Genomic DNA, 22,423 nt, shown 5'->3' with positions numbered 1-22,423 from the left:
TGACAGGTTAAAGAAGGATTTTTAGGCCTTGAGAAAATTGAGTCATGGATTGTGTGTGTGTGCCATTCAGAGAGTGAATGGGCAAGACAATAGATTTAAGTGTGGGGTGTGAACGGGGTGTGGCAGTAGGTAGTAGGCGCACCGGTTTGTGTGCTGCTGGGTTTTTTCAGGCACAACAGTTTTCCGTGTGTATCAAGAATGGTCCAACACCCAAAGGACATCCAGCCAATTTGAGTCAACATGGGCCAGCATCCCTGTGGAACGCTTTCAACACCTTGTAGAGTTCATACCCTGACGAATTTACAACAATTTCTGCGATAATTAGATACTCAAACTCTTTCTTTCACTTGGATTTCAATCAAAAAAATCCTTGCCAAGAGAGGAAATCACAAATCCAACTGTCAACAGCAAGATACTGGGGAATCTGTTTTTAGACGATGCCAACCAACTGTCAACCGACACAGTGGGCCAAGGGGAACACTGTACTGGCAGCCCATTACCTATGCTGGAGGGTCAACCTGGGAAAACACACACTGCTCAGCTCTGAAGCAGCCTGAAGAGGAAACATTCAGGATCCTTCCCAAATGGCACCCTTTTCTCAATATAGTGCACTGCACTTTGTAGGGAATAGGCTGCCATTTGGGACGCACCCCCAGTCAGGAAGCTCTTCACTCGGAGTCTCACAGAAAGTGTCTCACATGGTCGTCATGGATCGATAGACACCGAGACACACAGAAAATGTCACATCCAGAAAATGCCACATTTTCTTCGGTCCTATACATTGAGCACAATTATCCATGGCAGTGTATGGAAGGAGACATTAAGTAATTTAGTCAAGGATATTGTCCTACAATGGTGTGTATTCATGGATGCCAAGGGAAGGGTTACTCCCCAGAAAATGGACCAATAAATTGTTTACAAAACATAAAATCATGTATATTTCATCTCTCTGTGTTTCACAATTTTCCTACAATTCGTAAGAGGCTGAATGTATCTCACAGGAGAAAGCATCCAAGCGAGCGAAACAGCGCCCCTCTGTCTCTCTACGTGTAGGCCATCTATCGGATGTCTGGTCCAAACAAGTATGACATTGTTGCCGTCCCTAGCATTGAATGCAAGGGAAGCCAGCGAGCATCTGGCCTCCCTTGACAAAAAAAGTATAAAACATTAGCCAATCAGCGTTGAGCTAAACTGAGCGAGCTGTTGTTATCCTCCGGTGGCTAGCTACTGTAGCCAGCTAGCTAAAATTAGCCCTTTCCGAAATTAGCCATGGATGAAGATAGGGATTTGGACTCCATACTGGCCAATGATTTTATAACACGATTCTGATCCAACCTTTGTTGTGCCCCTGGCCTGAGAGGATGGAAGTTCAATATGTAGCTAGATGTACAGTAGAATGTAGATGTACAGTAGCTAATGTTAACTAGCTAACACTGCCCCTGAATGAAAGTTTGAAGCAAAAACAAAAAATAAAAGTGTGTACTGTATGACAGAGTGATAGACCGTTTCGTCAACATGAAAGAGAGGATGAAATTGTCGTTTCTCAAGAAGTAGGGTGAGTCAACATATTTTTCTACTTACAAGAACGCGCACACACACACAGAAATCCGAACCATGAGGCTCATCATATTTAGCTTAAGTTGATTGGTGATTTGTTGATGTTGAAATGTTGATGTTGACATGGTGCTGGAATAGTGGAGGCAGCTCCTGTTTTCTTTGCGACTTGCGGGAACTCTCTGGTTCTAAATCAATAGTTGTTTAGTGGTCCGAAATTTCGGAAAAATGCACTTGCTTGATCATGCTGTAAGTCATGTAACTGTCTGTTACTGTACAGCCCATGTTGCATCAATATGAGTCAGAAACATTTATCCTACTGTTAAAATTGACTACACAGTGTAAATAGGATCATTTTTGTCACAGTCAGTCTCATCCAAAACAGAGTTTTGTGAGACTTTACGTCGTGACTGCATCACAAAGTAAATTAAGGTTGGGTTTGTTTCAATCCTGCCCATATGCCCACAGCTGGCAGCACACAAATAATCATAAATTCAGAGTGCAGCTGCAGGCGACCCTATCGTCATGCCTGTGGTAAATTTGGGTTGACTTTAAATATCCCTATGGGGCTAATAATGGACCGTTGGTAAATTTCACAATGTACATGGGACAATGTGTTAAAATTCCAATAGCTCCAAATTTTAATGACTTAAAAACCTCAAACCAACGATAAATTGTAGAAATTCATATCAAATATTGAAAACATTTAATGAGACAACGAAAAGATACTGTCCCGTTTACATTGTGTAAGTTATTGACGGTCCCTAACATAGCCCGGGAGAGTCAGTCAGGCAGGTTGCACACCAGCAGGCTGAAGCTAATTGGCTAAATACTTTGGCTAACTCTTCCCATGTGCAAACACACACACACACACACACACACACACACACACACACGAGACACCCACACACATCAAACCACACCCCGAAACCAACTCGCGTTTGAATTCAGTCATAGTCGCTAGCATTTCTTAATGAACCAAATCTAAAACATGCCAAATCAGGAAGTGCAGTCGCCCTTTTAAACAAACTAATGACATGTTGTACCTCTACCTTGCTACATTGGGAATGAGCCCAGGAGGAGGACAGATGAGAATAGCAGGCCAGTGGATCACTTAGGACAGCAAAAGCCAGTGGCAACTTTATGGATGAGGATGATTTAGGTGACCCAGACACAGGCCCAAAACAAGTTAAGCTACCCCAGTATCCCCTTGACTGTTTTAGATTGAAAAACTAAAGAGACACACCAGATACAGAGACAGCAACAGAAAAGTAGATGATGGAAAGAGACACCAGACAAGACAAAGAGATAGCAACAGAAGATAAGGATATGATGGAGAGACACCAAATTAGACACAAAGTGGCACAAGAGATGGAGAGAGAACAGAGGTGGGTTGAGCACACATTAGACTGTATCACTTCAAGCTGTTCTATAGTTTATATTTCATTTTATTTATTTGCACAAATTATAACAGGTGAAATACAGACAGTGAAAAATTAAAACATGGTTTACAAAGAATTTACAGGTGAGGTGGTAAAGCCTTTAAAATTACTATTAAAACAATTGTTCACTTTTACACTTTTTACAACCAGGGCAAGATGAGAGAGGGGGATAGACAAGAGACAGCAACAGAAGAGGGCAGACACGAGGGACAGCAACAGACGACATAGAGAAAGTGATGGAGAGAGGCAGAGTAGGAGTGAGCACACAGCAGACTGTATCACTTAAAGCTGCTCTATGGATTATAATTACTGCACATCTAATCTCTCAATGTTAATTTCAAAGTGCTCCAAATTCATGCATTTAGCTGTTTAAATACATTTTGCCAGGGGAGGATGCCCCCGAACCCCCCTACTGGCTTTGGTGAACATGATGAATGGCCTATAAGCCAGTTTAGTTCCATGATGTACAGCCCCTGTCAGCTCCATGACCAGGTCAATTCCCTTAGAACAGCTGAGACAAGGAGAATATCAATCAATACATCATACATGTCAGAGGAGATAACCTACGCATAACATGCTGCTACAGTCAAAATCAATTTAACCGACATGGGACACAATTAAAAGGCTAATGTGAACAACCCATTCTGATAGATACACCAGCTGGGTAACTACAGCAAGAGTCTTGGGGAATTAAATCAAGGAAGAAAATGCCTCTGCTATTGAGAGTTCTGCTTGTGACAGCTCCTCCTTATATTGGTTTACTGGCATGCAACTTCCTAAACCACACCCTGATGTATGTTGTTGTTGTTTACATTCATCTGACACTAATGCTACATGCAATATTTTTGCAGTGTAATTTCAGAAAATGTCCTTGATGCATCTACAGTAATAGTGGAATGATATGTTTCACAACATTTTACCCCCACAAATATTTTGCCCCAAATTGCATTCTAATGGTGCAGCCTTCTTATTGGTCAACAGACCGGCTCTTGTTGTCAACTCAACAACAGACCAGTGAATTCGACAACAAAATATTTTCTGACCCCAGTCAATTTGACAACAATAGTTTGTTACATTTAGTACCTTTAAATTCAGCTTTAAAATGTATATTTCTCTTAGCTTTCTCCTCTGTGGTAGAAAATATTAAAATAACTGCGACTCCCATTCTCCTTTGCTACAATTCATACACTCAGTATTAGAACTAGCATGATATTTAGTGGCTACATGAATACAACTTGGCTCCATGGCTTCTATGGAAATGTTCTAGCGGTCTATATAAGTGAAAACAACTGAACAAGAAATGTCTCAAAAAAGCTAAACAATTTCAATGTTCAAACATGTTCACTTTCAAATTCTCACCCCTTGCCCGTTTAAACTACACAAACACTCTCAAACGAGTATGTATCCTAATAAACCAGATTCAATACGCAATAAAGCTTTAAATAAGTATCAAACATGCATGTTTTTCTGCTTACCTCTTTCTTTGACAGGAGTGGCAGCCAGGAGTTTGCGAGCTTGCTTGGTCTGTCTCGTGCGCAACTGAGGTGGCACTGGTACCCTCACGCTGGTGGTGAGGTGCTGCCTAGCGACGTGCAACCACCAGCCAATGAGATCATTATGAAGAAAAATGTGCAAAATAGCCTATGCCTTCAGTTTATATCATACTAGGAGCTTCAAGAACATATGCCAGCTCTTGCCTGGGAACCGTTGTTTTTTCTCGAAGTTCTGACTGATGACAGCCGTGAAATGAAATGTAAAAATGCATTATGGAAACATTTCCTGGCAAAGTGCTTTCATGATAGTAAGTAGTCTAGACCTAGCCTATGTGATAGCTGAGGAAGTGGTAGACTTGGGAAAAGCTCTAATCCATTCAAATATATGCCTACCTCAAAGGTTCATACACATTTCTCGATTTATACATTTCATTCTCACGATGCATAATTCCATTTTATGGACATTCAACAATCATAGGCGACACATGCAACATCACGACAAATGAAACTACTGGCCGCCTCGTGTTAGATCAGTGACAAATGTATTTTAATTTGGTCATATACTCTATTGAATGTATACAGGCACAAAAACAGGTTTTAAAAGCAGCTACGGTATTTTCAACATACATAATGAACAACATACATTACTAGCTATGTCTTCTCCATAGAACAGACAGTGTCCATTATGGGCACATGCTTCGTCTGTCTTTGCATGCCGGTCATCAAATGCAACCAGCTGTATTGTGTGCCAGTCTCACAGAGATGGGTGTTACCCATTAGTTAATAACTAATAATGTACAATGAAGGGTGATTGAGGTTTATAAAGTGCAAACATATTATTTTGTGTCTATGATTGGTTAATTTACATCAGGTCTGCCACAGAGTAACTCCTATATAGGCCATGAAAATACTCAGTGTTCACTTACAGTAAGAGCAATAACCTAAATGTATTTAATCTACAGTTCCCCCTAGTGGTCTGTTTTTTTATGTCCATGTTGAGAACCCAGTTCTGAGAACCCATTGTTGACTCAGCGAATGTGGGCCATCTCCTCTAGGAAGGGGGTCTTCATGCAGCCAGTGCAGAGCTGGTCCATCCACAGGGGCGCCTCGTGCTGCAGAGGGGTGCGTCGGGGGTAGAAGGTGTAGGAGAGGTCGTAGTTCAGCAGGCAGCTGATGGAGGCCATGTAGACGTCTGAGAAGCGACACAGGCGGCGGGAGAAGTAGGTGGGGTTGTGACAGGTGCGGAAGATGCTGCCGAACTGGGGGTTGAAGAGGTTCTTTGTTCTTAGTCTGTAATAAAAAGGGACAAGAGAGGAAGAGATAATACAAATACAAGTGGGTCATTTTCAGGCTCTTCAGATATGAAATCCTAATCACTTCAATGTCCAGAGTAAAAGGTACTCAATCAGTACCACTAAATCCATCTGACAAACCTGAGCTCCTCTCTCTCCTTCAGCCAATCCTGCAGAACCTCCCTAGACTGTGAATCCCGATGCATCTACAAAAGGACATGACAAGAGTCAGCTACTGTATGGGAAGAACTTGACAATCATACTTAAGATGTACAGATACAGCTCCTTATCAAATAATGAATTCAAAAGAGACCTTGTATGTATGTATGTTTATATGGGGAGAAGGGAAAACATGCCAGTGTCTATTCCCCAGAGGAGTGTACCTGCATGCGTTCCAGCAGGCCTGTGAGGGCCTGAAGCCATGTGAGGCTCTGGGCATATTGTTCTGTGTTCACCACCTTGGTCTCCAGATCCAGCTCAGGCACGATGGCTCCCGTACGCCACCCATGACGCAGCATCAGATCCTTGTAAAAGACAGTAAACCAGCTCCAAGGTTTAATTAGTGAGTGAAAGAATATAATACAATATAATCTTTTGTTCACCAAAGAGTGAGCTTGGGTTTCACCTCTCAGCAGGCAGCATGAACACATATTTAATAATTGTTATAATTGGGTTTATAAGAGTTCAATATGTGTGTAGTATATCGGTTCCTAGTTTATCATTATCATAAAAATATGGACTTTATGAGCCGGAAGCAATACCTGCTAAAGCCCAAGGATGGCAGTCACCAGAGAACAACTTCCACAAGTAATGATTCGTCACCTCCATCAGACTCGCTCTCCAAATCGTCTAGTCGATTTTGAGCTAAGCTACGAGTCAAGGATGAGAACACCATACAGACCACCCCAACGAGGGACCACGAGTAGAGGTCGCTGTGGGAGGAATTACTTTCTCTCACAACCAGACCTGCAGCAGTTAAACTCCTACAAAAGATGAGAGAAGCACCCGCTCTTCTTCCAGAACGCTCACAACATGCCTGAAGCTAACTGAAGAGGAGAGTGACAAGTTGAGGTGTGAGATAATGGAATTATTAGGAAGAGCTAACCTCATCCGCTTCAATGAGTATCCAGCAGTTCAATTCACCTCCCAGGCTGTGTCGCAACATTGAGGATGGAGCCTCATTCTCATCGGTTGCCAACTCACCAGCACCCCACAGCAGGCACACCCCGACTCGAGGTCATCAAGATCAACGTCAGCCTGAGCTGGCATAGCTGGTGACAACCAGAGAGGACACACTGAGGTCACAAAGGCAGCGTCATAAGATTGAACAACTCATTGAAGAACTCAGGATCAGAGAGCTCCCCGACCCAGACCAGTCATCATCGTCATCATCAACTCAATCAAATCCTCACTGTCGTGAGCCATCACCTACACCTGACCGCCGCCATCGCCAGCCTACACCTGACTGCCGCTATCGCCAGCCGACAACTGACCGCCGCTGTCACCCGACACCTGACCACTGTTGTCAGCCTATACCTAACAGCCGTCAGCATACACCTGAACCCCACTGTCAGCCACACCTGATCGCCATCGTCAGCCTACACCTGATCGCTGTCATCAGCCCTCACCTGATCACGCCACTGCGACTACTCACCTGATCGTCGTTGTCACGCACCTGTCCGCTACCACACACCTTCTCCGCCCAGCTGGGAGCGCACCTACCGGAACCAACTCCTAACATCCCCAACTTCGTCAAATAAGACCCACAGGTGTTAGCCCTCGAGAATGTGCTGCCCGTAGATGCAACAGATTGCTTCAAGTTTCATATACTTGTTGACCACCTGAATTTGGAAGAGGCGTTGCTAATTGCAGACTCCTACAGCAACAGCACGTACCCATACAGAACCACCTTGGATTCCCTCACAGAACTGAATTGGCCAGCCCCACCAGTTTGCCCTCCAGCGTATCACAGGATTAATGGACAGTGATGACACCAAGGTATTCCAAAGACACCCATTCCAACCCTACTTCACCTGGCAGAGTGGCTTGAGTACGAGGTGAGTGTAACGACCGTTGGTGGAAGAAGGTGAGGACCAAGATGCAGCGTGGTAAGTGTTCATTATTTTAATAAACTGAACACTAAATATAACAAGGAACAAAAGAAACAACCGAAACAGCTCCGTCAGGTGCAAAACACACTAAACAGAAAATAACTACCCACAAAACCCATAAAGCTCCGCCTTATCTCAGTTCACTGGTCACGATGGCAACACCCATCCGTAGCACGCGCTCCAGCAGGTGTATCTCACTGATCATCTCTAAAGCCAACACCTCATTTGGCCGCCTTTCGTTCCAGTACTCTGCTGCCTGTGACTGGAACGAATTGCAAAAATCGCTGAAGTTGGAGACTTTTATCTCCCTCACCAACTTCAAACATCAGCTATCTGAGCAGCTAACCGATCGCTGCAGCTGTACATAGTCTATTGGTAAATAGCCCACCCATTTTCACCTACCTCATCCCCATACTGTTTTTATTTATTTACTTTTCTGCTCTTTTGCACACCAGTATCTCTACCTGTACATGACCATCTGATCATTTATCACTCCAGTGTTAATCTGCAAAATTGTAATTATTCGCCTACCTCCTCATGCCTTTTGCACACAATGTATATAGACTCCCCCCTTTTTTTTCTACTGTGTTATTGACTTGTTAATTGTTTACTCCATGTGTAACTCTGTGTTGTCTGTTCATACTGCTTTGCTTTATCTTGGCCAGGTCGCAGTTGCAAATGAGAACTTGTTCTCAACTAGCCTACCTGGTTAAATAAAGGTGAAATAAAAAATTTAAAAAAATACATGTGGGCAAGAGCTACCAAAGTATGGTTCTCAATCAGAGACGACAGACAGCTGTCCCTGATTGAGAACCATATCCGGCCAAAAACAAAGAAATACAAAAACATAGAAAAAAGAACATAGAATGCCAACCCTAGTCACACCCTGGCCTAACCAAAATAGAGAATAAAAAGCCTCTCTATTGCCAGGGAGTGACAGTGAGAGTGCAAGAAGATGGCACGCAGTTCAGCTGCGACCAAGGCAGGGACCACCCTGGCTCACGCAGTGATCAGCGAAAAGACAAGACTTTCCCCAAGACCACCACCATCCTCCACGGAGGTGAGCAGAGAAAGGACAAAGCCAAAGCCTGTACAGTATCAGTCTCCGGTGGAAAGGTCATGGGAGAAGCACTGCCTGTTCAGTACTTCTTTGTGAGCTCTGGTTCACCCAGGATGGCAATGTCTGTCTGACACTCTGGTCTACAAGCATGGTCACATGGAGAAAGCTGGGCCCACCATGCACAATATATGGAGAAAGCTGTACGAGCCAGTACGATCCACTCAGCTTCATCATCCCATACACTAGAGGTCTTCATGAATCCATCTGGACCCGAATACCTGAGACCTGATCCAGGTCCCGAGCAGGTCCGGATCCAGAATTCTAAAAATGGTCACTAGTCTGGGTCAGATCTGATATGATTGTCACGGGTCTTGGGTATGTATAATTTTAACTGACTTGTCCGGAAGGGGCCATACAGATCCGAACGTGACAGCTGCAGTAGAAAGAGGGAGAGAGAAAAAGGTTATCATTAATGCTGCTGCTCTTGCTTTTCTCAAGAGTGTAGCGTGGCGTGTGTAGCTTGATGTTGGCCAATTATAAGTCATCAAAGCGGCAATAGGCTACAGTCATAGAGCCTCTGTGTGTGGCAAACGTTAGGAGATATCTAGGCTAATCAATGGAAGATGAAATTAAAATGACGGAATTAAAAGTTAAAGGAGAAGGATAGGCTACAACGACCAAGAGCCAACAAGTAGGCTGCTACCTAATATTCTGTTGTTGTTATTTGTACCTGTAGGATGAGAAAGCGCATGCACTGCAGCCTCAATTAGCCTAACTAGCTAACGTTAGCTAGCTTAACTAGTTTCTCCCGGGTTTGATGCAGTCAAAACAGGTACTACATAATCATATTTGATGATAAATAACCTAGCTATGGCAGCCATTAGTTTACTATATTACGAGTCAGCTTGGTTGGCTGCTGTCTCTTCCTCCATTCTCCCTGCTTTCCCTGTCACTCGCTCACAGTATTTCCGCATATCGGGTCTAGGTGGGCTTTCCCAACGTCTATTTCTAAGACCTCCATCATACAGGCCAAGGCCATGGTCCAGAGGCTCTGAGACAAGAAAAGGGGTTGGGATGACCCAGATCTACCTGAAAATCTCCACGCATGGCTTACTTGTGCCTCAGGTCACACTGCCAAGATGGACCTCCCAGACAGCACAAGAAGTGTCCATGTCTTCAGTGATGTTTCAGAGCATGCGTATGGTGCCGATGCGTACCTCCGCACTGAAGATGCCAATGGGCGGGTCTAGGTGGCATTCCTTGCAGCAATATCAAGAGTGGCTCCAAAATGGCAAGACTCGAACGGTGCCCAGCTGGCAGTGGCCCTCAGAAGAGAACTCACCCTGGAGATCCATGACATCACATACTGATCGGATTCTACAACAGTCTTAACCTGGCTCCAGTCAGACTCCAGCAGGTACAAAGTACTTGTGGACACAAGACATGCACAAATAGAGGAGCTCACAGATGCCCAGGCCTGGCGTTATGTGGACACAGAGAGCAATCCAGCTGATGCCATCATACGCGGCAAGACACCGTCTCAGAACATGATCATTGGAGTCAATGTCCTCCCTTCCTATGGCATCCTGGCTGAGAAGACCTGACAGGGGCTGTGGAAGCTTACTTTATATGGACTCCTGTCAGCGGACACTAAGTTGTCTCTCCCTGATGTTTCCCAGTAAAAACACTTTTTAGGAGCTAGTGGAAGCCACAATGCAGTCACTACACGAGGCGGACAGTAGTGCCAAAAGATCCTCAGCTGACAACTTCAAGCAAGCCGAACTCAAAGTTCTCAGACATGCCCAGTCAGAGTTTCCCAGAAGACCTCTCCCTACTAGAAGCAGGTAAAGCCAGTTCCTCCAAGCAGCCGTCTGGTGACTCTGGCCCCAGAGTACAACAACGACTCCGGAAAGATCCGAATTGAAGGCTTTCGGAGATGTGATTCGGTCACAAGGCTACTAATTAAGAAATATGACAAGCAGCCACCCAGAGAGGGTGTTTGTCGAGTTACTTCGAGGGATCTGGATTCTGAGGGGGGGGCAGCTATCTGTCACTTCCAGCATGGTGATGCCATACAGATATACCTAAGATGGCTGACCTGCCTCCAGCCCAACTGCGGTTCTACAAGCCGACGTTCTATACTACAGGTGTGGAATGCTTTGGACCGTATGTTATCAAGATTGGCTAAAGAAATGAAAAGAGACAGGGCGTCATCTGTACAGGTGGATCTATTGTCGAACATAGATAAAAATTAGTTCCTGATGCTTTTGAGATGCTTCATCACTCGCAGAGGAAAGCCCTTTTGAGATCTTGTCCAATTGAGGAACACATTTCAAGGGAGCAGAGCAGTCCGCCAAAAGTGGCACAGGGGTAAGGAAGACCTTGCCGTGGGGAGCGTTGTGATGATCGTGGACAATCAGTCTTCTAGAGCGCTCTGGCAAATTGGAACTGTCAAGTCAGTTATCCCTGAAGCAGGCGGGAAAGTGAGGACAGTGGAGATCCAAGTCAAAGACAGAACCTACGTCAGGCCTGTCTGTAACGGGATTCGTCCTCCTCTGACGAGGAGTATGAGAGATCGGACCAATACGCAGCGTGGTAAGTGTTCATGATATTTAATAGAACAGAACACTTAAATACAAAAACAACAAGCGAACGAAAAATGAAACCGAAACAGTTCTGTCTGGTGCAGACACAAAACACAGGTGGGAAAAGGCTACCTAAGTATGATTCTCAATCAGAGACAACGAACGACACCTGCCTCTGATTGAGAACCATACTAGGCCAAACACGTAGAAAATATAACATAGAAAAAGGAACATAGACAACCCACCCCAACTCACGCCCTGACCAACACAAAGACATAAAAAATAAACTAAGGTCAGAATGTGACACTGTCGCTCGGCTTATCCAGCTGTCCACCCTTCCTCAAGAAGCTACTGACCCTTAGCTGGCATGTCAGTTGAAGCAAATTTGTTCAACACATTTGGGGGCGGCACTCCCTTCTGGTTAGTTTAGTCAGGCAGTTTTCAGACCCTAACCACCTTTAGTTTTCTTTTTGACCAAGGTCACCCCAGTCATTCTTATATTAACCAATCAGCAGCCTCTATTGCCAAGACTTCAGGTTAATTCATTTAGGACCCCTAGCATGGCAGGGCATAAGCCAGATAACATGGCTTTCCATCCTGACAAGCACCACCTTTTTCACTCAGATACCTTTTTCCTCTTGTGGACAATGTCCTTGCTATCTAAATTTTTTTTATGCATGCATCTCAAATGTAAGCGCCTTAAGATCTTTATGTCCGTTGGTTTTGGAGCTAAGTATTTCCTGTTGTTGTATTTTGACATTTATGTTGAGTTTGTTAGCTAGCTCGCGCTCCCGCCAGCATTAGTGCTAGCTTTAGCATTTACATTGAGAATGCATTAGTATGCCTAGTAGCATTAGCTATTTGTTAGTGTTTTCAATTTGTGGTCAGACTGTGTGTGTGTGTGTGTGTGTGTGTGTGTGTTTGTTTGTTTTCTGTCCATTAAAAAAACCCTAAACTGGAAATACTGTCTCCTCATTGTTTTGGACGGACATTGCTGTAGTGGTTACTACCAACCTGGAAACTGAGTTTTCTATCTATTTGAATGGTCCTTTGATTTTGTAACCAAACCATATTTGTCAATCATAGTGATAAAATAGTCACTCACAGCCAAGTCACTGTAGAGATGGTCTCCAAAGTATAGCACACTGGACCCTCTCCAGCCTGTCAGCCTCAGGAAGTCGTACAGGTTTCCCTGAAACACAAACTAAATGCCTCAGTATTCTGTTAAGGGGGAAATGAGGTCATGAGCATTGTAGTTTAATATTGAAGGTGTACACACTTGTTTGTAGATCTGTCCTTTGTCCAGACTGTTTATTTTGTCCCACTGGAGGTCACCATTTCCATCCAGGCGTCTAAATGGTCTGTAAAAGGGGCAACATTGGCGAGCAAATTGAATATGGTCCCAATAAACACATGACAACCTGGTCAACAAGAACACTCCATACTCACTTGACACAGTCATTGAAGAAGTGTGGTTTGTCTGCCTGAACGATGACCACATCAAAGAAGTCCCTCCAGTCCTTCCCAACCATGTACCTCATGCCTTTATCCCTACAATCAGAGATATCAGAGTGACTGGACCACAGGAGGCTGCTGAGGGAAGGACAGCTCATAATAATGGTTGGAACGGAGCAAATGGAATGGCATCAAACACGTGGGAACTATGTGCTTGATATATTTGATACCGTTCCACTTCAGCCATTACCAATCTTACAGAGAAAGCAACAGAGGTGTGGCTCATTCCATTCACCAAAATATACTGTGCAGACTGACTGTGAGTGCTTCTGCCCACTCTTCCCATTCGTCAATAGTTTTCTGACTGAATGATACGTCAGTGTTTGTGCTTCCTCTGTCAATCATGTTGGGTAACCATGAAAACAAGTCATTGACATTAGGAGAATGACTCATCCTCTTCCACGATCCATCGTAACTGTGGTCGATTCACCAACCAATCAATACGTCATTCAAACCAACATGACCCTGGGTCTTCATCCTCAGATGGAAACTCACACAAAGCTGAAGGGGCTGTTGGTGATGAGGAACAGTTTCTTCCCGTGGCTGACCAGGCGATGCAGAACAGCATAAGTCTCATCCCTTCCCAGAATGTACTTCTCTATGGATGGGAAATGAGGGGAAAAATAACAACATGTCAAGCTTTAACATTCCGCAGGCTTCTGAAAATAAGGTATTTGACTGGACCACAAACAGAATCCAACATCGCTCACCCAGATCTTGCATGATCCATTTGTACATGTAGCCTTTGATGTGAACCATTCCAATGGCTTCCTGAGGATAAAAATAACATGCATTATGCATTATGCAAATAACAAGTGCCAATGAATCTACTTAAATTCAGTTACAACATGTATCTACAGATAAGGATAAATTCAACATGCTCATAGTGCATATAGTCAGGTTCTGAATATCACACTCTCTACTCCAACCCAGTCTAACAGGCAGAAGAGCTTGGTTACGAAAAGGAGGAGGGAGGATAATGTCAAAGCTAGATCACGTCTGTTTCTTCTGGCAGACAAAGTGAATCTGAAAAGGACAAACTGTAAGCTAAACCCTTTGACCCCAGTATGGAATGAGAACAGCTATTGTTCATTAGTCCACATGTCTGAATCCCTGACAACCTCTCTCTAGGAGGAGGACAGAGATCTGAACCTGGTGCTGAAACCCCCCACTGTGTCCAAACGGTCAAATTAACCTGGCAGAGGGTTTGGAAAACCAGCAAGAGGGAGGGAAAGAACATTACACAAGGTGATAAATGGCATGAGAGTGTGCTGAGACACTCACTGAAACGTCTTTGTAGAGGTGCTCGGGATCGTACTCGATGTCGTTGGAGATGAAGAAATCATTGGCCACAGCCAGGAGGGTCATCTCTGGGATGGAGAAGATGTCCATGAACTGCTTAACCTTGGGTCCCTGTGGATGATAAATCAGCTGCTTATTGTATTCTTATAAAAAATATACAGTATTACCATGACTCTAAATTGGGTGTGATTAGAGAAATGCGGTTTCAAAATGTACATGAAATACTTATTTATAAACATTATATTACCACCTAATGCTTCTAGCTCAAATGAGGCACCATGTTTAGAACCAGTTACTTTCCATGGAGGAAAAAATGAAACCAGTGTCCACAGGGAGCAAGGCCTGTACACAGAGCTAATCCCTAATTTATAAAGACAGGGATCCCAGTGCCAGACCCAGAGGATTGTGGGTAGTGGGCGTATGTTTGTGATGGAAGATTAGAAGGCAGGGGAGGCATGGTGTGCTCCCTCCACAGTGCTGCATTCAATGTAGAAGAATGTAAAGAATGTGAACCTGTGTGAAAACATCAAAGCCCCTGGCCCTACAGACTGAACCTGATGAACAAACACTATGCCACAGTCAGACTGTCAGACCACATCTAGAGATGTATTAAGATTTGTGAAATAATAACCGGTAATTTTTAAAAAACTACAAAAAGGCTTTAACGTTAACATCCTGTAGCAGATTAGCTCTTTTAGATGATTAGTGAAATGTTGCTTGTCAGTTGCTAAAAGAGTAATGACAAAAGTCGAGCTTACAAAATACAATGCTTATATCAAATTACATTTTATTAGTCACATGCGCCGAATACAACAATACAATTTACAACAGTAAATGCTTACTTATAAGCCGTTAACCAACAATGCAGTTTTAAGAAAATACAACAACAACAAAAAAGTAAGAGATAAGAATAACAAATAATTCAAGAAAGACCGAGCATTCACACGACTCCAACACCCTCATTAAGTTTGCTGATGACACAACAGTGGTAGGCCTGATCACCGACATTGATGAGACAACCTATAGGGAGGAGGTCAGAGACCTGCCAGGACAACAACCTCTCCCTCAACGTGATCACTGAATGCTCGGTCTTCCTTTTCATGTAGTCCACAATCATCTCCTTTGTCTTGATCACGTTGAGGGAGAGGTTGTTGTCCTTGCACCACACGATCAGGTCTCTGACCTCCTCCCTATAGGTTGTCTCATCAATGTCGGTGATCAGGTCTACCACTGTTGTGTCATCAGCAAACTTAATGAGGGTGTTGGAGTCGTGCCTGGCCGTGCAGTCATGAGTGAACAGGGAGGACAGGAGGGGACTGAGCACGCACCCCTGAGGGGCCCCCGTGTTGAGGATCAGCGTGGCGGATATGTTGTTACCTACCCTTACCAACCTGGGGGCGGCCCGTCAGGAAGTCAAGCATCCAGTTGCAGAGGGAGGTGTTTAGTCCCAGGGTCCTTAGCTTAGTGATGAGCTTTGAGGGCACTACGGTGTTGAACGCTGAGCTGTAGTCAGTGAATAGCATTCTCACATAGTTGTTCCTTTTGTCCAGGTGGGAAAGGGCAGTGTGGAGTACAATAGAGATTGCATCATCTGTGGATCTGTTGGTGTGGTATGCAAATTGGAGTGGGTCTAGGGTTTCTGGGATAATGGTGTTGATGTGATACATGACCAGCCTTTCAAAGCATTTCATGGCTACAGATGTGAGTGCTCCTGGTCAGTAGTCATTTAGGCAGGGGCTACGGTGGTCTGCTTGAAACATGTTGATATTACTGCCAAATGTCAGTGAAGACACTTGCCAGTTGGTCAGCGCATGCTCGGAGTACATGTCCTGGTAATCCGTCTGGCCCAGCTGCATTGTGAATGTTGACCTGTTTAAAAGTCTTACTCACATCGGCTGCGGAGAGCGTGATCACAGTCGTCCGGAACAGCTGATGCTCTCATGCATGTTTCGGTGTTACTTGCCTCGAAGCGAGCATATAAGTTATTTAGCTCGTCTGGTAGGCTCGTGTCACTGGGCAGCTCTCGGCTGTGCTTCCCTTTGTAGTCTGTATTAGTTTGCAAGCCCTTCCACATCCGACGAGCGTCGGAGCCGGTGTAGTATGATTCGATCTTAGTCCTTTATTGACGCTTTGCCTGTTTGATGGTTCGTCGGAGTGCAAAGCGGGATTTCATATAAGCTTCCCGGAAATCAGGAGGATAGAGTTATGGTCAGATTTGCCAAATGGAGGGGGAGGGAGAGCTTTGTATGCGTCTAAAGGTAATGTCATTTTAAGGACCTGTCCTCATAACTGTTGGCGGCAGATTAAAACAAAATACCTTGATCCTGTCAATGGACAGTGAATATTTTAACAGGCAACTCCAGAGGTAATATATTCTTCAAGGACACAGTCACTGACCTTTCCATAGAAGCCGCTGACCTGTTGCAGGGGGACATGGTGCGTCCCCCCATAGAGCCTCAGGACCTCCTCATCTGGAACTGGGTTCAGCCCTCTATAGGGTCAACACAGTTTTAGTGCACTGACTGACATTGCAGAGTGTTATTCACCAACCCATAAACAAAACTCACCGATACACAGTCCCCAGCTGAATGTAATGGAAAGCATCTATCTTCATCAGGAGGCCCTGTGGGAAGACAAAACATATAGTACTGTAAACGCACTGCACCTTGAGATTGGATGTTTAAAAGAGGGGCAGAACTGCTTCATGGGGTTTACCTTTTGAATATCATAGTGAAGACCCCGTGCAGCAAAGTTGGGGATGTAGTCATATTTGCGGATACCTTCAGGGTACTGTCAAACAACAGCAGAAGATGCTCAGATTAGAAGGGCCCACAACTGTTCTCATACATGGAATTATCAGGAGAACTGAATATACAATATGTGCTAGTCTATTGGCGGGTTAGTTAGAGAACACACACCTTGAAGTGCTCGATGAGGAAGTCTCGGGCAGTGTTGTAGATCATAGTGTTGAGGGCATCGGAGTAGAGGGCCAGGGTGTAGTCATAGTCAAACCCATAGATGTCCACCTCCGCTAGGCTGACCTCGTTGTTGGCGTAGATAGTGGAGGAGTTGAGCAGGTTACACACACTTGGTGGGATCAGGTCTGGAAAGTGACAGCACAGAGACATACATTGTAATAGTAACAACATAATAGACTGATACTATGTTTATAACTACAGCTTTACACCATTTGGGACTTCAATGTTAAGTACTAATGTTTTTTTAGATGATGCCAATTGCACAGCAGGAGTGCACTGTACCTGAAGCAAAGTACTGAGCTTAGTGAGGCAAGCAACAACAGGATTACAGGGAATTCATAGGGGGTAAAAAAATGTGAAACACTGAACAGGATTTAGAGGCAAATTAACTTTTGCACACACACACACGCAAACAGCCAAATGTGTTTATAATCTAAATCACTGGACATAAAGATTTAGCAAAATCCCTGATTTTCATGTGAATACTCTAAAATCAGCATAAACACAATATGCCTATTTCCATCAAAATGACTTGTTGCAAATAAAAGGCTGTGTGTGATGACCTAGGCCTAGCGCACATGCAAATACCTTTTGAGGGAAGATTCCCATGGAACGAATAAAGAAACACAAGTTAAATGGGTTTCCATCGACTTTTCAACTCTACGGAGGGTTTTCTCACAATGTTTTATAGCGAATGTGCCCAGTCTGGTATTGGCACGTGCGCTCTAACCAACAGCACTATCTGCGCTTTGTTGGCTACAGCGCACAGATAGCCTACATGATGAGATTATTATTATGGACAAAAGAGCGAGATTATTTTAATTTGTCAAACTGCTGCCAAACATCGATTATCATGTCACCAGAATAAGACCCTCGATATTTATTGGAAAGGAGCGTCAAACTCATCACCGTGTACTTTCACCACCCAGTGAAGTTTATCATAATTGATTGAATCTCTAGCCCTCTCGCAAAAAAAATATTTTATGGAAACATGGTCAGTGTCTATTTGTGATTGCTCTGCGTGTTTACAACCCGGTTCTTCCAGAACAATCGTAACAGCCACACAGCAAACACACAGACTCAGATTAAAAAGAGGATCACCAACGGTTTCCCAATCTATCACTAAATCCCTGGAATATGACGACGCTACCGTGTTTCATTTTTAGCTGTCTATGACAGATAAGTGGGCCAAGGTCTTTTGGATGAGACAAGTGACGGCAGCTGGCCGTCAACGTGATAGATTGACCATATCTAGCTTGTAACCTCATTCTCAAGAGTTGTGTCTCTCCTCTAACTCTGCCTCTACCTACATTACCAAGTACGATCCTTCTTATGTCTTTATAGTGGAGGTTATGGCCATGTGTTTGTGTGCTGACATAATGATGACAATCTAAAGAAGGAGTAGATAATGAATCAGAATATGCAATCGTGTGGCTAGTGGGTAAATGAGAAAGAGTGTGTCAGAGACCATGGCCTGTCCTGTAGGGGTTTGGGATTGGTTCTGAGATCGTTGTTTGAATATAGCCTGTAGAATTATAGAGTATGTTGGCTGCAACAATTTGTCTCACTTTCATTTTTTCAAAACAAGACCAATGACAGGATTGCCATCCAGCTGTCATGCTTGACCCACTTTCAAACCTAGGGAAGGGATGAACTGTTACAGCACTGGTCTAGAAGAGGATGAACTCATATAATCCCTGTGCATACGGTAATGTCTTCAACCAGGACATGACAAGACTATCAGCAGCAGATGGGGAGTAGTACTGAATCACTCCCCATCAGCACCCATCACTATAAGTGTACGCACAAATGATGGGAATCCTTTGAAGTTTACCGTGCTGACATTGAGCGTATTTGTATGTTGTATTTATTAAGGATCCCCATTGGCTCCTGCCAAGGCAGCAGCTACTCTTCCTGGGGTTTATTATGGGTCCCCATTAGTTCCTGCCAAGGCAGCAGCTACTCTTCCTGGGGTCCAGCAACATTAAGGCAGTTACATACAATTTAAAATATTACATTTCATAACACTTTTCACAACACATTAAGTGTACTCTACTACCACATATCTACAATACAAAATCCATGTGTACGTGTTTGTAGAGTGCGTGTCTTATCATGTGTATTTGTGCCTGAGTGTCTCTTCACAGTCCCCACTGTTCCATAAGGTGTATTTTCGTGTTTTTTTATATCTGATTCTACTGCTCGCATCAGTTACCTGATGTGGAATAGAGTTCTATGTAGTCATGGCTCTATGTAGTACTGTGTGCCTCCCATAGTCTGTTCTGGACTTGTGGATTGTGAAGAGACCTCTGGTGGCATGTCTTGTGGGGTGTGCATGGGTGTTCTGGTAGTTTAAACAGACAGCTTGGTGCATTCAGCTTGTCAACACTTCTTACAAAAACAAATAGTGATGAAGTCAATCTCTCCTCCACTTTGAGCCATGAGAAATCTACATGCATATTATTAATGTTAGCTCTCTGTGTACATTTAAGGGCCAGCCGTGCTGCCCTGTTCTGAGCCAATTGTAATTTTCCGAGGTCTCTCTTTGTGGCAACTGACCACACAACTGAACAGTAGTCCAGGTGTGACAAAACTAGGGCCTGTAGGACCTGCCTTGTTGATAGTGTTGTTAAAAAGGCAGAGCATCGCTTTATTATGGACAGACTTCTCTCCATCTTAGCTACTGTTGTATCAACATGTTTTGACCATGACAGTTTACAATCCAGGGTTACTCCATGCAGTTTAGTCACCTCAGCTTTCTCAATTTCAACATGATTTAGTTGAGGTTTATGGTTTAGTGAATGATTTGTCCCAAATACAATGCTTTTATATATTTTTTATATTTAGGACTAACTTATTCCTTGCCACCCATTCTGAAACTAACTGCAGCTCTTTGTTAAGTGTTGCAGTGATTTCACTCGTTGTAGTAGCTGACATGTATAGTGTTGAGTCACTCGCATACATGGACACACTGGCTTGTCATTAGTAAAGATTGAGAAAAGTAAGAGGCCTAGAAAGATGCCCTGGGGAATTCTTGATTCTACCTGGATTATGTTGGAGAGGCTTCCATTAAAGAACACCCTCTGTGTTCTGTTAGACAGGTAACTCTTTATCCACAATATAGCAGGGGGTGTAAAGCCATAACACAAAAATGTTTTTTCCATCAGCCGACTATGATCGGTAATGTATGTCAAAAGCCGCACTGAGGTCTAACAAAACAGCTCCAACAATCTTGTTATCATCATTTTCTCTCAGCCAATCATCAGTCATTTGTTGAATGTCCTTCCCAAAAGCAATGCTGATAGTTTGTTGTCAATTTGTTTACAGTAAAATAGCATTTTAAGAAAAAAGTTTACTAAGGGTTGATTGGTCGGCAATTTGAGCCAGTAAAGGGGGCTTTACTATTCTTGGGTAGCAGAATTACTTTTGCTTCCCTCCAGGCCAGAGGGCACACACTTTCTTGTAGGCTTAAATTGAAGATATGACAAACAGGAGTGGCAATATCGTCCGTTATCCTCAGTAATTTTCCATCCAAGTTGTCAGACCCCGGTGGCTTGTCATTGTTGATAGACATTTCTTTCACCTCCTCCACACTCAGTTTACAGAATTCAAAATTACAATGCTTCTCTTTCATAATTTCACCAGTTATACTTGGATGTGTAGTGTCAGCGTTTGTTGCTGGCATGTCATGCATAAATTTGCTATACCTCGCCAAATTATTAAAGTAACTGGCAATATAAGTAGGTTTCGTAATGAATGAGCCACCTGATTCAATGAATGATGGAGCAGAGTTTGACTTTTTGCCCAAAATTTCATTTAAGGTGCTCCAAAGCTTTTTGCTATCATTCTTTATATAATGTATTTGTTTCATAGTATACTTTCTTATTGTTATTCAGTTTAGTCACATGATTTCTCAATTTGCAGTAGGTTTGGGGGAGGAAATATGACAAAGGACGACTGTGAGGTCAGTCTACTACTTACCGTGCACAAGCCGTTTCATCTCATTATAACGTGCCCATAAGTATGTCCTATGATCTGCTTTTGGGGCAGTGGAGGAGTACGATCGTCCAGACACTGTCAACGGCTCCTCGGGACCCTTCTTGCCCCCAACCTGATGTCTTTGAGCGGCAGGTGTAGAGGAGCAAGCGGCAGGTAAAGGCATCGCCGCCGACCTGCAATTGGATTCACAGCTTTGATCTTTACATTTCTTCTCTTCACTTTTCAATTCCCTGCTTGTTGAAAAGTTTATAATTTTCGAAGATCTTGAAAGGGGTGGTGTCCTGCTACCGTTTTGCCACAATGCACGGCCCAGTGTAGTACCCACTTTTTTGCAGGCCATTCTAAGAAAAAACTGCGAAACCAATGCGTAAAAATATACCCGTAGAGTTTACAATTGCTTTAACGGAACTTGACGAATGAACTTGGTACCTGCTTACATAAAATAAATAGCATGCAGACATGAAAGGCCTGACTTCTCACTCTCCAAGTACCCCTGACTACAGTGTGCAGTTCGGGCAGGGCTCAATGTAGGCGGAGTCAAACGTTTGACCCCGCCTACCTTTTTTTTGTCCATCTGAGGTTTGACAGTCAGACACTGAATACGAACACACACCTACCTTCGTGCAAGGCACACGTTGAAAACAAACGTGTTTCATTTTTGAAGATCGTAAGAAATATTATATAAAGTGGTACCAGCACAACACTTTTTGCTTCATGCTATATTTGAGACAAGCTACTGATATTGTTGCAGTGAACAACATACTTGTTATGTATGTCATGTACTGGTAAAATTGTGTTGATAAATGTTATAACTTTGTCATTATATTATTCCATTGAGCATATATACACAGTTACTACCTATCCTGATTTATAATGCTATTTACTTTCCTTATGAGAATGGAGACAGACTATTCCATATAGACATACTGACAAGCTGAATGTGTTTTGTACATGAAGTTATACCAGCTCCAGTACAGAGATCAGAGACTCGGGTGACTTTACATCATCTTTACTAAACAACACAATTATCAATTGAAACAATTAACACAGCAGACAAAAACAAGGTTTGACCACTCCTCAAAAATGGCTTCC

At 43.5% G+C, this 22,423-nt stretch overlaps 2 protein-coding genes across 3 annotated transcripts in view; both read right to left on the bottom strand.

The window, feature by feature from the left end:
- The window catches only part of LOC139368582 (rap1 GTPase-activating protein 1-like), a 124,482-nt gene extending 119,922 nt beyond the window's left edge, over positions 1-4,560 (bottom strand). For both annotated transcript variants that reach the window (XM_071107629.1, XM_071107630.1), the window contains exon 1: positions 4,472-4,560. The gene's annotated coding sequence lies outside the window, so the exon portion shown is untranslated. The remainder of the gene's footprint in view (positions 1-4,471) is intronic.
- A 457-nt stretch (positions 4,561-5,017) lies between these two features.
- Positions 5,018-21,870, bottom strand: LOC139368581 (5'-nucleotidase domain-containing protein 2-like). The gene is made up of 14 exons (XM_071107614.1): positions 21,314-21,870; positions 17,273-17,457; positions 17,070-17,144; positions 16,922-16,977; positions 16,752-16,845; positions 14,337-14,465; positions 13,763-13,823; positions 13,548-13,650; positions 12,987-13,088; positions 12,817-12,898; positions 12,643-12,729; positions 6,165-6,305; positions 5,923-5,987; positions 5,018-5,779 (listed from the first exon to the last, which is right to left on the bottom strand). The coding sequence occupies exons 1-14, from the start codon at positions 21,669-21,671 to the stop codon at positions 5,518-5,520; spliced, it is 1,800 nt and encodes a 599-aa protein (XP_070963715.1). The 5' UTR covers positions 21,672-21,870; the 3' UTR covers positions 5,018-5,517.
- Between the last annotated feature and the right edge of the window lie 553 nt (positions 21,871-22,423).

The sequence above is a fragment of the Oncorhynchus clarkii genome, chromosome 16, assembly GCF_045791955.1.
Source record: "Oncorhynchus clarkii lewisi isolate Uvic-CL-2024 chromosome 16, UVic_Ocla_1.0, whole genome shotgun sequence".
In the NCBI taxonomy this organism is placed as follows: Eukaryota; Metazoa; Chordata; class Actinopteri; order Salmoniformes; family Salmonidae; genus Oncorhynchus; species Oncorhynchus clarkii.
Note: the sequence above shows the minus strand (reverse complement) of the source record. Positions and strands in the feature narration are given on the sequence as shown.

What these genes read in the sequence shown, in the direction of transcription:
- LOC139368581 (XM_071107614.1), bottom strand. Translation starts at nt 21,671, where the DNA reads ATGGCCTGCAAAAAAGTGGGTACTACACTGGGCCGTGCATTGTGGCAA. An exon ending in TCAGCGGCTTCTATGGAAAG is followed by an intron (nt 14,466 to 16,751) that starts GTCAGTGACTGT and finishes TATCATCCACAG; the next exon opens with GGACCCAAGGTTAAGCAGTT. An exon ending in AACAGCCCCTTCAGCTTTGT is followed by an intron (nt 13,089 to 13,547) that starts GTGAGTTTCCAT and finishes CTCTGATTGTAG; the next exon opens with GGATAAAGGCATGAGGTACA.